The 15,784-nt window shown below is 41.8% G+C and overlaps 1 protein-coding gene across 1 annotated transcript in view; it reads right to left on the bottom strand.

Moving 5' to 3' along the window:
• The window catches only part of STAM2 (signal transducing adaptor molecule 2), a 101,654-nt gene that overhangs the window by 65,873 nt on the left and 19,997 nt on the right, over positions 1-15,784 (bottom strand). The window contains exons 6-8 of the mRNA XM_033945078.1: positions 14,317-14,386; positions 9,334-9,523; positions 8,337-8,431 (exon numbers count right to left, since the gene is read on the bottom strand). Coding sequence (XP_033800969.1) covers positions 8,337-8,431; positions 9,334-9,523; positions 14,317-14,386 — 355 coding nt within the window. The remainder of the gene's footprint in view (positions 1-8,336; positions 8,432-9,333; positions 9,524-14,316; positions 14,387-15,784) is intronic.

The following is a 15,784-nucleotide window of genomic DNA, read 5'->3' as shown; positions in this document are numbered from 1 at the left end:
GGCCCTCCCTGATAGAATTAAACTTATTCAGATACTGTAATAGTACTTATCTGAATGGAGAGGTATTTGCTGTTAAACTGGAGCTGGTTAAATCTCAATGGTGACTGTGTTCAAATCAAATGAAGTGATGCTTAAAATCCAATGGTGGTTATTTAAATGATCTTCAATTCTCGTCCCCCCGACTCGAGTTTCGTATTCTTCGTCGGGGAGGGACACTGAAAATCTATATCTAAATCAAAATCAAAATCATATTCAAAACATAGTCTTTGTTTTAGTTTACTTAACAGTTATTTTATAAGATCCAAGCTTATTGTTATCTCAATATTAATACTATTCTTAATTAACTTGTTTAAATACCTGTTGCTGGCTAACTGAGACCAGACACGTTCAAAATCTCCTGGCCATCTGTGAAGCTCTACTAGAACTTAGCGCTTTTAAAAGAAGCTAAGCAGGGAAAAAGGGGTGGTTCCTATTAGACCCCGGATGTAAACAGCGTCAGGGAAATGCTACTATATAAGTAGCCACTCGATGTCCACATTCAAACCTGTTGGTTGTAGGGTCTGCCAGTTATATATGAACCTCTGTTCTTTTTGAATAAGCATTTTGGATAAGTCCCCTTCGGTATTGTGGATTTGTACTATCACAGTATATTTAAGATCTTCCAGTGCATGTGGAAGATCTTAAATATACTGTGATAGTACAAATCCACAATACCGAAGGGGACTTATCCAAAATGCTTATTCAAAAAGAACAGAGGTTCATATATAACTGGCAGACCCTACAACCAACAGGTTTGAATGTGGACATCGAGTGGCTACTTATATAGTAGCATTTCCCTGACGCTGTTTACATCCGGGGTCTAATAGGAACCACCCCTTTTTCCCTGCTTAGCTTCTTTTAAAAGCGCTAAGTTCTAGTAGAGCTTCACAGATGGCCAGGAGATTTTGAACGTGTCTGGTCTCAGTTAGCCAGCAACAGGTATTTAAACAAGTTAATTAAGAATAGTATTAATATTGAGATAACAATAAGCTTGGATCTTATAAAATAACTGTTAAGTAAACTAAAACAAAGACTATGTTTTGAATATGATTTTGATTTTGATTTAGATATAGATTTTCAGTGTCCCTCCCCGACGAAGAATACGAAACTCGAGTCGGGGGGACGAGAATTGAAGATCATTTAAATAACCACCATTGGATTTTAAGCATCACTTCATTTGATTTGAACACAGTCACCATTGAGATTTAACCAGCTCCAGTTTAACAGCAAATACCTCTCCATTCAGATAAGTACTATTACAGTATCTGAATAAGTTTAATTCTATCAGGGAGGGCCGGGGACAGGTGATTGCAATGATGGTCCCCATGTTAAACTCAATGCAGTGACTACACTATTTATTGGGTTACAGGTCTGAGCACATCACCAAAAAATATTTAATATATAAGTATGATAAGATAATAATATATAGTTACAATATCTGTGAAACACAGTAGTATACTAATTTGAGTTATTCACAGAGTATTATTGCATATTTCCCAATTATTGTTCGCTTTATTAATGGTAAACATCTCTTTGTAATTTACTATGAATGGCTCTTTGCAACCAGTTATGTCCTTAAGCTACCATGTATGTCTAATATAATTTACTGTGAATATCCTTTTGTAACCCGTTCTGAGCTCACGGGAGGTGGGATATAAATCTAAATAAATAAGCCTCTGTAAATCCAGGGAGGCAAGAAATTCCCGTGGCACCACTGATGCAATCACCGACCTCATTGTCTCCATTCGGAAACATGGTATCTTGAGGGCCACATTCACCGCTATAAGGTTTAAAATCAGATTCCGGTCTTTGGAGCTTCTCTTGGGCACAGTGAAATATACTGAGCATCTGCTGGAGCTCAAGTCTTCCTCTGTCCAGATCTAGCAATCTTTGTACTGTCGTTCTGACTTTAGCCACTTTTTCTGGCTTCCCTACTGGGGAGTCTATAAAAAGGTCCGAGAGGGAATTAAAGAACTGATACCACTCCTGTATAATTTTTAGCACCCAGCAATCTGATGTAATGTCTGCTCACACCCCCAAATAGGCTAATAACCTCCCTCCAATGCGTGGAGGCTCGGGTGACGGCCTGAAGTCATAACTGCTTATTTGGAGCTGTGGCAGAGCAGGATCCTAAAGAATGAGAACGCCTGGCCCCTCCAAATCTTTGTCTGGAGTTCTGACTTGATCTCTGGCCCGGAGGCCCTCCCAAGAACTGGCAGAATCATCTGGAGGTCAGAAAATTACCGTGACTTGTTCCCCTAGGTTTTTGAGGCCTGCTATCTGGTAAGGATTTCAGCTTACGGTCCTGCATGCTGTCCACAAGATCATCCAGGCTTGTCCCAAAAAGTAACTGTCCCTTAACTGCCAGTTTACTCAGTCACCTTCAAGGAGGAATCCCCCTCCCCCTGCCCACTATCTGACCCATAGCATCCTGTGGGCGGAAATGGAGTAAGCTGACATTTTGCTCACAACTCTGTAAAGTCATATAGAGCATCAGCCACATGATACATCCGAGTTATTAAAAACTGGAGATCTTTGACCACTATAGTGTCGAATCATGGTGCAACTTAGAATGGCAAGCTCAGGCGATGAAAGACACCATTGCAGCTGCCTACAATCCTGAGGCCGCGGCCTCAAGAACATTTTGTGCACAAAATCTAATGTGCGGTACTGGGCATCCTTCAATACCACGCCGCCTTCACTGGGAAGGGAGGTATGTTTGGTAACCTGTGCTACCAGTGAATCCACCTTTGGGGGAACAAAAGGCTGGTTACATGTAGCATCCATTGAACAGAGCTTCGACATAGCTTTGGCCACCCAAAGGAGCCCCTCTGGTACCTCCCAAAAATCCATAAGCATTTTTGTAATGTCATGATATGAGGGAAAGCAAGAAGTCTGTTCCTTGGTGCTGCTCATAAGTGAGCACTGCATGGCAGAGGACTAAGAAGCTGCTAGCGTCAATTCTTGGAGGGATTCTATGACTATCTCCATAAGTAATGAGGGTTTAAACAGCTTGCACAGAGTTGGGTCTTCACCAAGATCAGGGACCTCCCCTAGACTCGGATCCGGCCTCTCCACAGATGAAGCTGCATCCACAGCAAATTTGGCATGATACCAAGGTATCCTGGCCTGAGGAGTCCATCCCACCTGTTTTCAAGCAAAAATGAGGGGTTTTAAGGCAGATAGAGGCTTTTGTTTTCAAATCAGGAAATCCAAGATGGCTACCGTGGCAATGATTTTAGTGCCAAAAATGACCCAGGGGAGCTACACTGGAAAAAGAGAAAAAAATAGTGATTTTAGAAGCGGGGGAACCTAACTCAACCACAGAAGTGAATAAAATCTGATTTTAAAGACCCCCTCCCCAACACACAATTTGGTCTGCCAGGTTGTCAGCCTGTTACTCACGTCGCCGTGCTGGGAGCTGCAAACAGCTTACAAGGAGAACCCTCTGCCTCAATAAGCCTCAAGTCTGAACTAGAGAGTTGCGCGGGGACAGAAATCCCACCCGTCCCCGCCAAAGTCCAACCCGTCCCCACCCGTCCCCGTGAGGACTCCCACATGTCCCCACCCGTCCCCGCGAGGAATCCCCTCCGTCCCCACCCGTCCCCGCGAGGAATCCCCTCCGTCCCCACCCGTCCCCGCGAGAAATCCCCTACGTCCCCGCCTGTCCCTATAAACTACAGAAATAGTTATTTCATTTAATTATGCTACTGAATTAAAGGCTCTGGTAGAAACCCATTTAAAAATAAGCAAAAAGACTTTATTAATTTGGAAATATTAATTGGGAAGAATACATACTTTGTAAACGGGTTTCTACCAGAGCCTCTAATGTTTATAAATTTTTATCAACACAACTAATATACTACTTTATCCTTAAGCAAAAAAAAAAAAATAATAATAATTTTTTTCCTACCTTTATTGCCTGGTTTCTGCTTTCTTCATGTTCTCATTCAATTCCTTCCATCCACTGCCTCTCTTCTCTCTGTGTCTTCCATTTGCTCTGTTACTGTGCCTCTCCCTTTCTCCCCCCTCCCAAATTGGTCTGGCACCCATCTTTTTCCCTCCGCTCCCCCCATAGTCTGGCACCTCTGTCTTCTTCCCTGCCAGCGTCTTCTTCCCATTCCCTCTTCCCCATTTCCTTTCAGTGTCCTTCTCCCCCACCATCTTTCCCATGTCCTGTCAGGCAGCATCCTTCTCCCCTCTCTGCCTTCCCCATGTCCTTTCAGCGGCCTTCTCCCCCCTCTGCCTTCCCCATGTCCTTTCAGCGGCCTTCCCCATGTCCTTTCAGCGGCCTTCTCCCCCCTCTGTCTTCCCCATGTCCTTTCAGCGGCCTTCTCCCCCCCTGTTTTCCCCCATGTCCTTTCAGCGGCCTTCTCCACCCCTGTTTTCCCCATGTCCTTTCAGTGGCATTCTCCACCCCTTTGTCTTCCCCAGTGCTTTCAGGGTCCTTCACCCCCCTCTGTCTTCCACATGTGCTTTCAGGGTCCTTCCCCCCCTTTCTCCCGTTTACCCCATGTCCTTTCAGCGTTCTTTTCCACCCCTTTGTCTTCCCCAGTACTTTCAGCGGCCTTCTCCCCCCTTAAGCGTCTTTTCTTCTCCACTCCACCTTTCCTCCCTCCCTGCCTCCACCTTTGTGGCGCTTTTGCACCCGACCGACAACAGAACAGGCCCGGTCGGACAAATCTCCCTGTCCTGTAGCCGCGAATCTAAATTACCTTCTTACAGCAGCTGGAGTAGTGAAGCTGCTGTAAGAGGTAATTTAGATTCGCGGCTACAGGGCAGGGAGATTTGTCGGCCGGGCCTGTTGTCGGTCGATCGGGGGATCTGACCGGCTGTGCACATTCTCCGGGGCGGTCCGCCCCCTCCCCCTTCTTTCGTACGCCATTGCCTTCTTCCTACCTGCCTTGCCGCACACAGCCTACCGGAAGTCTTCCTGATGTCAGCGCTGACGTCGGAGGGAGGGCTTTGCTTAAGCCCTCCCTCCGACGTCAGCGCTGACATCGGGAAGATTTCCGTTCGGATGTGTGCTGCGACAGGGCAGGTAAGGAGAAGGAGACTACCCTCGCGGCTCGACCAACCCCGCTGCGATCCAACCCCGCAGGAACCCCGCGACCCTCGGAGGCGTCCCCACGGGATCCCCGTGACCCAAAGGGGGAACCCGCGGGATCCCCGCGGGTCCCGCGGGATTCCCGTCATCCCCGTTCCCGTGCAGCTCTCTAGTCTGAACTGCTTGTGTCTTCTACCTGCCTATTGGGCCCAACATACCAGCTTGATAGCTCAACCCCTACTGGAGCCCGCACATGCAAAACGGGGTGAGAAAAGCGGTCAGCCCTGATCCTGGATAAAAATTGTCACGGAGCCACACAGCCTGCACTCAAGCCCACTGCAGACAAACCTGGGGCAAGCTGTGCTCCCAAATGAATAGTCCTTGAGCCCTCAAGCTGTCCATGCAGGCTGTCCAAGTGGGTGCACTGCCAAGTAGTCTGCCCCTTGGAAGCAGACTCTTGACCTCAGAGTCTGCACTCTCCTTCAGCCAACGCTGTCCATGCAAACGATAGTGAAAAAACTCCTACTGTCTCACTAATAGGAAGACAACCGAGGACTTGAAGGACAGCCCAGAGGGATGGGAGGAGGATCAAAAAAAGAATGCAAATTAAGCTCCCTACAAGAGTTCTTACGAGAAGAGGCTGACTACCCAAGTGTTCAGGAATAGACTGTCTGTCGTACTAGAATGAAGAATTAGTTTGTTTTGCATGATTTCACATATTTAGCTCCTTCAAGCTTGTTTTTACTAATTACTATTTAAAAAAAAGCTGAAAAACTTCTTAAATCTCTTTGAATGGAAAACACTAAGTAAAAGACAGGACATGAGCCTATTAAATCAAATGCACCAAAGGGATATTTCCATATAGAAACATGAGAGCAGATAAAGGCCAAATGACCCTTCCAGTCTGCCCATCTGCAGCATCCACTATTTAGTTATTGGTGTTCTAGCCTGTCCTCCCCAGGAGCCTAGAACGGGTTACAATTGTACGTTCACAGTAAGTTTGAAGACATTAGACAACATAGGTAGAGAATGACAAATTTGTCCCCGTCCCCGCAGGAACTCAATTTTCCTGCCCCATCTTTGCGAGTTTTGTCGTTTGTCCCTGTTCCATTCCTGTAAGCTTTGCCTTAACCGTACAAGCCTTGAACACTTATGATTTTAAAGTGTTTGAGGCTTGTGTAGATGAGGATGGAGCTTGCAAGAATGGGACAGAGACAGGAAAAGAACTCGTAGGGATGGGAAAATGAGTTCCTGCGGGGACGGGGAAAAATTTGTCCCCATGTCATTCTCTAAACATCAGCGAACATTAGATGATATACAGGCTATTTATCCAAGGCAACCTTATATATTAGGGATACACCATGACTTTGGGCAGTTAAAGAGTCTTAAACCAGAGGTATGTGCTGACTGGTGAACAAAATTGTTTTCACTGCTTTTCAGAAGGGAATTAAGCTGTCTGTTGGTCTGATGGGAAGAGGGAGCCAATTCCATAGTTTAGTGACGTTATGGGAATATGATCATTTCCTATCTCCTCCTCTCCCTAAGAGATCCCACATGCATGTGCCATGCTTTCTTGAAATCAGACACAGTCTTTGTCTCAATCACTTCTACCGGGAGACTATGAGGTATGATTAAAAAATACAGTGAATGCTGCTGCTGAGCACCATCCAACGGAAAGCCAGGGATCTTTGATACAGGAAGAGGCACATAAAACCTTAGTAACAGTGTATGACAAGTTTCAACTTGTTTGTTGAAGTCAGTCGGTTGTAAACTACGATTGAGAGAAGATATGTTTATAAAATGTGTCATAAATCATGAACCACGAACAACATGAAATTTTGTTTCAAACTGCAAAAATTACTAAAGAAACACATGAAATGTTAAAATTAGTTTATGGAGATGAAGATGGTTTACAAATGGTTTGAGTGATTTTGTAATGATTGTGAATCAGTTGAAGATGAGGAGAGGTCGAGATTGTCTTTCAACATCAAAAACTCAAGAGAATGTTGAAAGAGTAAGTGAAATGATTCGATTGACTATTAGGAAATTTTTTGAGGATCTGAACATCTCTCATGGTTCCATTCAAAACATTTTAACAACAGATTTGAACATGAGGTGAGTAAGTACGACCTGAGAAATGGGCAAACTGTTTCATCCTCCATCATGACAATGCTCTGTGTCACACATCACTTCTGGTACGGCATTTTCTGTCAAATAAAAACATTATGGTGTATCTTCATCCACCAGATCTGACACCATGCGACTTCTGGCACTTCCCCAAAGTCATAATGACCATGAAAGCTAAACATTTTGAATCGGTTCAGGAAATCAAGGTCGCCACGACAGCGCAACTAGACGCTCATGAAAGAGGACTTGCAGAACTGCTTCAGAAAATGGCAAGAATGATGGGATAAGTGTGTTCAAAGCGAGGGGGAATATTTTGAGGGGGATTAATGGCAATGTGTCTTTTACTGTAATAAATGTTTTTTTTTTTTAATTTAAAACATTTTGATCACACTTCATATTCCATGCATCTACCACCCTTTCTATAAAAAGTATTTCCTTAGATTACTCCTTAACCTATCACCTCTTAAGTTCATCCTATGCCCTCTCATTCTGGAGCTTCCTTTCAAATGAAAGAGACTCGCCTCATAAGCATTTATGTTATGTAGGTATTTAAACATCTCTATCATATCTCCCCTCTCCTGCCTTTCCACCAAAGTATACATATTGAGATCTTTAAGTCTGTCCCCATACACCTTATGACATAGGCTTTTGACCATTTTAGTAGCCTTCCTCTGGACAAACTCCATCCTGTTTATATCTTTTTGAAGGTGCAGTCTCCAGAATTGTACACAATATTCTAAATTATGATTCACAGAGTCTTATACAGGGGCAGCAATACCTCTTTTTTCCTACTGGCCAAACCTCTCCGTATGTACCCTAGCATCCTTCTAGCTTTCACCATCGCCTTTTCCACCTGTTTGGCCATCTTAAGATCATCACATTCTACCACACCCAAGTAATGCTCCTTTTTCATGCACAAAGTTCTTCACCCCTTTACCATTCCCTTGGGTTTTGTCATTCCACCACCACCAAAAAATGGGGACAAAACTGCAGCAAACAGCAATTAACCTAATGGGGAAAAAGGATTGATGAGAAATCCATAGATCAAGTAACCTTCAAGAAATAAAATGAAAATGAATGGAAATAATACATTACACTTAACAATCAGTAAAATTTTACATACCTGCTTCAGGTTCTACATTCAAGGTAGATGTCACGAAATTAGATGGGAATAATCCTATTCCTCTATGGTTTTCTCCTTTCCACCAATTGGTATCACTGAGAAGCAATTACAAAATTGCATCAAAGAATGTTACAAATTTCAATCTTAATATTCACAAAGAGAACAAAACGGATTTATGGTCTTTAATCGCAGCATTCTAGAAGAGACCATGGCAGGCCCAAGTATTCTATGGGGTGGGGAGGAGAGGAGAGGAGTAATCTGTATCCCTCTTTGATGACCTAGGTGCACGCAGCTAAATAAGAGCCCTGTAGCTACCTTTGGAACAGCACACTTGACTCATTCAAGTATAATACACTGAGACTAGCCCTTGTTTCACCTGTTCTTTCTTGCATGCCCAGACCCTGCAGTTTGGTCCCTAACAGAGAACTGTTGTTGCAGTGACTGTGCTGAGTAAGCTGGGCAGGGACATATAAGAAAAAAAAAGTCCCTGGGTAGTTGTGAATAAGGGCTTATTGGTCTGGATCCCAACCGTGGTTCTGATAGAACTGCAAGCCCAACATGAGCATGCAGAAAGTGCTGATCATATAAAAAACCAGACAGAATGACCTAAGCAAGGTCTGCATGGTAGAGAGGGTTAAAGCCAGGAATATGGCCAGTACCTACCCATCACATACCTCTTGGTACTTCAGTAGACAATTTAGAAATACATCTACTACTATGCTACAGTATCTGTACAACAGGTTTTACCAGTTATTAGACTGATGGCATATTTCAGCTCATCTAGAGAGCTTACCCAACTCCTTCACAGACGGAACACATCAGGTACCTAGTACGAGTAAAACATCAACTAATAGCTCAAGAAACATTACCAAAAAGATTAAAAATATAAAAACTCCCTATACACTAGCCCCTACCATTCACAACCTGCCATATCAAAAATGGGCCAAGATTTATTTTTAAGAAACAGAGCAGCTCTCTAAAATATATAGTAATTTACCTATCATCCAGCACAATAATAATTTCTCCACTTTTAAATGTGAGTTCATTGTCTTCAACAGCTTCAAAATCATAGAGGGCTCGAACCTTCCTGGGCATCTTCTGGCTATCGTGTTGCAATTCTATACTTGGATATAAAGATTTCACTTCTGCTGACTGCAGTTTCTGTTCTTGCAAGGACAGTTCAATTGCTATGAACAAAAAACAAAAAGAATAAGAGAAAAAACTGAAATAAAACACTGAATAGGTACATTACTAATAACTAAATGATGATGATCTCTAGTATTCTCTAACTTCCGCTCTAATTAGAAAAAAATTTAAAAATGAAAAAAAATTTGAAAGTAACAGGCTGACATCGTAATGGTTTTACCTTTTCTCTTATTTCAACCATGTTTCCATTTGATTTTCATGTTTCTTACTTGCATGGTTTGCCTTTTTATCTTGATCAATTTTACTGTAATTTTTTGTACGTTTTATTCCGATCAATTTTATTGAAATGTATGTATTGCCTTTTTATTTAATTTTATTGTGATTTTCATTGAAAATGTATGTATGTATTGTTTTTTTTCTCATGCTGTGAGCCGCTTAGAATCTTCCCGGTATGGTGGCATATAAATAAATTATTATTATTTAAGAAGCTTTAAAAGATCACAAGGTCAGTTTAATCATGACTGCACAGAGGAGGGTTGATACATACATACAGATCTAGATTTAGATATAAGCTAGACAAGTTACAGTTTAGATCCTCACATTACAAGTGGCCTCACATTTCACTAGCATAGAAAACTATTAATCCTAAAATGTGCCTCTAACCTAATCAACAGGGAGCCCCAATGTTATAGTTAAGGGACCACAACATGCATAAATCTGGCCCTGCATACATGCTTCTGTACTGCCTTCACAAAACTCTGCATGTCCCCAAGTTATACCCATCAGAGAAGCATCTTTCTTAGAAGTTTTGCCCCAATAAGTCAGCAGCAGAAAACAGCAGTTAGCTATCTTTTGAAGACTGTCTAACCTCTCTACTCTATGTGCATTGTCCTCCAGCCAGCTGAAGGAGTCAGCAATGTTTTTTTACCTGCTGCTATCTCTTCTTCCACCTTTGCTCTATAGTCAGAGCTGTATGGGCATTTCAGCCTTAGAGATCCACTGGCCCTAAACAATTTCATTTGAAGAGAAAAGCCAGCAGAGGAAGCAGCATCAGGTTAGATGTGCTGTTTGAACATTTTTGCTTGTAGGATTGGCCATTGATGCTGAGAAAGCCTTCGATCGAGTTGAATGGCCCTTTCTGCTAAAGGTTCTAAAATGGTATAATTTTGGAGACTACTTTATTGATTGGATTAAAACGTTATATTGGAGACCCACTTCACGAATATTGATTAATAATACTCTTTCGAATAAATTCACCATACATCGAGGATCTCGTCAGGGATGTCCCCTCTCTCCATTATTATTTAATATCGCTTTAGAGCCCCTTCTATCTGCTATACGTCAGGCTGAGGATATTGAGGGTATCCCTGTTGCTCAACGTCAAATTAAACTCGCAGCATATGCGGATGATGTTCTCCTCTTCATTCGAAATCCCACACTCTCCCTCCCAATACTCATTACACTTATCAAGGAATATTCATACATATCTGGCTACTTAGTTAACTGGGAGAAATCTGTAATTTTCCCGTTGAATGATTCTATTTTCCAGGCAGACATTTCTCACTTCCCATTTCTTTGGACGGACGCACCTGTCAAATACCTAGGTATAATGATACATAAAGACTCCGACCATGTAATGCAAACAAACCTATTTAAAATCAAATTGCTCATTCAAAATACCTTATCCAAATGGTCCCCCTTATTTTTATCCTGGTGGGGTTGCCTAGCTTCAATTAAAATGAATCTGATGCCACGAATAGTATATATTCTAGCCATGCTACTTTCTCTTTGTAAACAATCTTTTTTTTTCTTGGATTGATAGAAAACTTACTTCCTTTCTGTGGAATAACAAACAACCTCGCAAAGCCGTGGCTAAATTGCATGCCTCCAAGGTAAATGGAGGCTTAAATCTTCCCGATTTTTAATTTTATTATTTAGCCTCTTTGGCTAAGTATGGAGCTTATTGGCCTATTACACACTCATCTCTGGATATGCCGCCTTGGCTGGAATTGGAAAATCATATTTGTCATCCTTATCCCATTCCATCTCTCTGTACTTAAAAAAGTTCGGTCTCCTGAGTGCAACGCAACGAGCCATACGACATCTGGATTCCTTGGCAGATTCCTCCCTTTATAATAATGTTAAAATGTCTCTCTGGAATAATCCAAAATTAAAATGTAATAATAAGATGTTCTTCTGGAAAAGATGGCAAAACGCTGGTCTTTGGATCAATTGCTTTGTGATAACAAATTCATTTCTTTTGCTTCTTTCAGTGCTCAGTTTCCCATCCTAGCGAATTATCATTCCCAATGGCTGACACTGAACTCCAGTGTATCAGCGGTATTACCTTCCCTATCAACATCCTCATCTCAGTCTTCTTTTCTCTCTTGGAGCGAATTAGTCCACTCTCAGGGCAAAGCGATATCCTTGTTTTATAAAATTCTGAGAGATCACAAATACCATTTCTCATCGCAGGATATGTCTCATTGGCAACAGCTATTACCGTCCTCATTCTCTGATATCAACTGGAACACCTACTGGACTAAAACCAACCGTCCATTAATGTCATCCAGAATATCTCAATCTATGTACTTTGTAATGTGGCAAGCCTTATGGACACCTTACCGTATGTGGAAAGCTAAATTGAGACCGGATTCTTCTTGTTGGCACTGTCAGAGTTCGGATGGTTCCTGGGATCACATGCTATTTCATTGTGCTAACATACGTCCCTTTTGGACTAGCGTTTGGAAGACAATTAAACTATCACCTCTAGTCACTCTGAAATTTCATTTGATATTATTATGCTTCACTCTCAACACCCTTGTTTTGCCAATTCGGATTGTCCTCCAAAATTGATTGACGCCATGTTTGTTATTGCCCTCATGCATATTCTCAGAAATTGGAAATCAGCCTCCCTTTTAGATTATACTTTTTGGTGGAATTCCTTATGTCTGTATAATAAACATGAGCAATATGTAACTGAAAAACGTCATATTTCCACCATATCCTCTAACATGTCTACTTCACCCTGGAAATTTCTTGACAGGTTTCATTCAGCTGCCTCTGACATCATACCATAGCATAGTTCCTTAGTTCCTCTTTCCTCCATTTTTCTTTTCTCCTGATTATTATTATTTTTTTTTCCTCCATTCTATTTGTCTTTCCTCTCTCAATCCGTTTTTTATACTAATTTGAGAGATTCAATTTATTGTATCTGATTAGACTTATCATATATTCTTGTATGTGAATATTGCGGATTTCTTTTGTTTTCTTATGTTAAACTGAATAATTATTCAATAAAAAATTTGAACAAAAAAAAAAAAAAGAAAATTAAGGCAAAGGATGATGAAGCTAGGGGACTAATGAACCTAAGGGGATTTAAAAATGCTCGTATTTAAATAATGGTGAGGAACCCCATCAAGCTTCTTTGTTTAGGACTTGCAAAGAGTTAACCCTGCTCTGATTTCAGGGTGACAGCAGCTGCTAGTAAAGACCTTAAATGCAAGAGTAAGAGAACTGATTAAAAAAAAAAAACCAAGTGGACATTCTCTACAGCTTGTATAAAGTCTTTGCAGATTTTCTGCACTTCTGAACACACACAAGGCAAAAATATATTTGACTCCTAAAAACAGAAAATAATTTCTGTATCTTAAGAGAAAATTTTCATCAGAAACTTTTGGTGTCAGTCCAAGACCATTTGGAAGAAAATTTTGAACTTGGCAATGAGTTAACCTAAATAAAGTTTAATTACCCTTTTAGTTTTATACAAACTGTCAAATAATAGAAGCCAAAATCCTACAATATAACAATAAATGTTGTCATATTCAAGAGCACCCCTATGCCTCAGCTCATGAATCTGATCCTAAATTCCTTTACCCATGTAGAGCAAAGGTTGTGGGGGGATACCAAGACAATCAGTAGCTGGGGAGTTCCCAGGCTGAGGGAGAGAGAAGAAAGGGTCGTAGTTGTCCAGGAGGTTTTGCAAGGCTGAGATTAGGGAGAACAACCCTGAGGAAGATGTACCTCCCTGGATTCACAGCCAATATGTTATAGATCCCAGAAGGTCAAGAGGGATAGAGTTCCCAGTGAGACCCAAATGGTAGGAAGAACCTATTCCTATGGAAGCAGAGAGGTAGAAGTCACCCAAAGAGGATCCAGTACCAGAGGTAGTTTATGGCCTGTTCGGATGCAGCCAATTAAGTATCACCCGAGATAGGGACTATGGATGAGAAGGGGGATTTACCCAGATATTTACTGTCATTTACAACTTCTTGTTTGACAGCAAGGAGCAGGAGATAGGATAGTTTACTTATCAACTGGCACTAAGAGGAGGAACTGTCAGTGGCCCCAGAGCTTGAAAAGCTAGGGAGAAGCCCAAAACCAGAGGTGAGACAAGAAGTATTATATTCCTCTGGCCTAATTTGCAAACAGTTTTAAGAATGTTTAAAATACCTGGATTAAAAGGACCCAGAGGAAGGAATCTAAGGGTTAAAAGTTATCTGATTAACTTTTACTGTTTAATCTTCATAAGTATGTGGTTTTGCTGACCATGAAATAGTGAACTTGTTTGTTCACTCTGGTGAGAAAGCAACCCAGAATCAGGACCCTGGGTGCAGTCTTCTGGTTAAATCAAGCAGTTGCCCTCTTGGGACATACAGGGTTATAGACCTGTCTAGAAGGGAGAAAAACTCATTGCCTCGGTGGATCATAGAGACATTATGTTGGACTTCTGCAACTGACCAGACAAGTGTATGGATCCAAGTACCAGAGAGGACCCCCTACCTCTGACAACGTTTAAAAATTAATTTCAAGTTTCCAAAATTAGATTTGCTACCTTTAGCTATATCTTCATCTTCTTTGTTATTAACAGATGATGTACCATTCTTGGTAGGATTTGAGACACTCTGCAATATGAAGGGTGAGACAGTTACAACAATTGAACTATAGCTATTAGAATAAATAACATGTTTGTTCATATGTTATTATTGCACAGAACAAACTTTTAGGGTTTTGTGCATTGAATTTATATTTCAGCCAATACTGTAAAATGTTTTAAAAGGAAGGGTTGGCTGCCATTGTAAGCAAGCCACCACCACAATCATTTCCAAAATCTGGAGGCTGAATGTGTTAATCTTGTTAGAGACAGAGGTGACAGGACACTGTTCCCTTTACCTGTACCCCCAGGCAGCTCAGCATACCAATATTTCCTTAGGAGATTCTTCAGAAATTTTGGCACTTTATAAAAACATACCACCAACCCCTTAACTAGTGGTCCTTTACCAACTTTTGAAAAGCGTTCTCTACCTGTTTGTGATATACTAAGGGCTCCTTTTATGAAGCCGCGTTAGCAGCTTTATCACACGCACCTTTTTAGCGCGCGCTAACCCCCACGCTAGCCGAAAAACTACCACCTGCTCAAGAGGAGGCGGTAGCAGCTAGTGCGGCTGGCAAATTAGCGTGTGCTATTACCCGCATTAAATCGCTAATGCGGCTTTGTAAAAGGAGCCCTAAATAGAAGCATTTCATTGTATCTGTAGCAATGATTCATAATCTTTTTCAATTTTATTATCTTGGATTGTTTTGTGGTTCAGTCACAGTGCTACTGTACAAGAGACTTACATCACAGCCTCCCATCTGATGATGGTGTAATGGCAGTTGCCTGCCTGTCTTCATTTATCCCTGGAGTTTAAGCATGTCTGCAATAGAGCTGCCCGATTCAAACTGATTCCCCAATTCACTTCGGCCGAATTAGAGAATGACACGGGGAAAAAATCTGTCCCCGCCACCGCCCCATCCCCGTCCCACCATCCTCTGCACCGCCCTGTCACCGCCGTTCCCTTCACCGCCCCGTCACCGTCACCGCCATCCCTTTCACCGCCCCGTCGCCATCCCCGCTGCATCCATATAAGCCTTAGTACTGTAATATTTAGCTTATTCCTTTCTTATAAATCAAAGTTCCTGCTGCTGAACTAGAGAAAGAGATGTTCAGCTGGCAGGGCTTTGTTTATAAATTTTTATCAACACAACTAATATACTACTTTATCCTAAAGCAAAAAATAAATAAATATAATTTTTTTTCTACCTTTGTTGTCTGGTTTCTGCTTTCCACATCTTCTCATTCAATTCCTTCCATCCACTGTGTGTCTTCTCTCTGCGTCTTCCATTTGCTGTTACTGTGCCTCTCCCTTCACCCCCCCCCCCAACAATTGGTCTAGCACCCATCTTCTTCCCTCCGCTCCCCCATAGTCTGGCATCTGTCTTCTTCCCATTCTGTCTTCCACATTTCCCTTCAGGGTCTGTTC

This window comes from Geotrypetes seraphini, chromosome 5 (assembly GCF_902459505.1).
Source record: "Geotrypetes seraphini chromosome 5, aGeoSer1.1, whole genome shotgun sequence".
NCBI lineage: Eukaryota > Metazoa > Chordata > Amphibia > Gymnophiona > Dermophiidae > Geotrypetes > Geotrypetes seraphini.
This window is presented reverse-complemented; position numbering and strand designations above follow the sequence as displayed.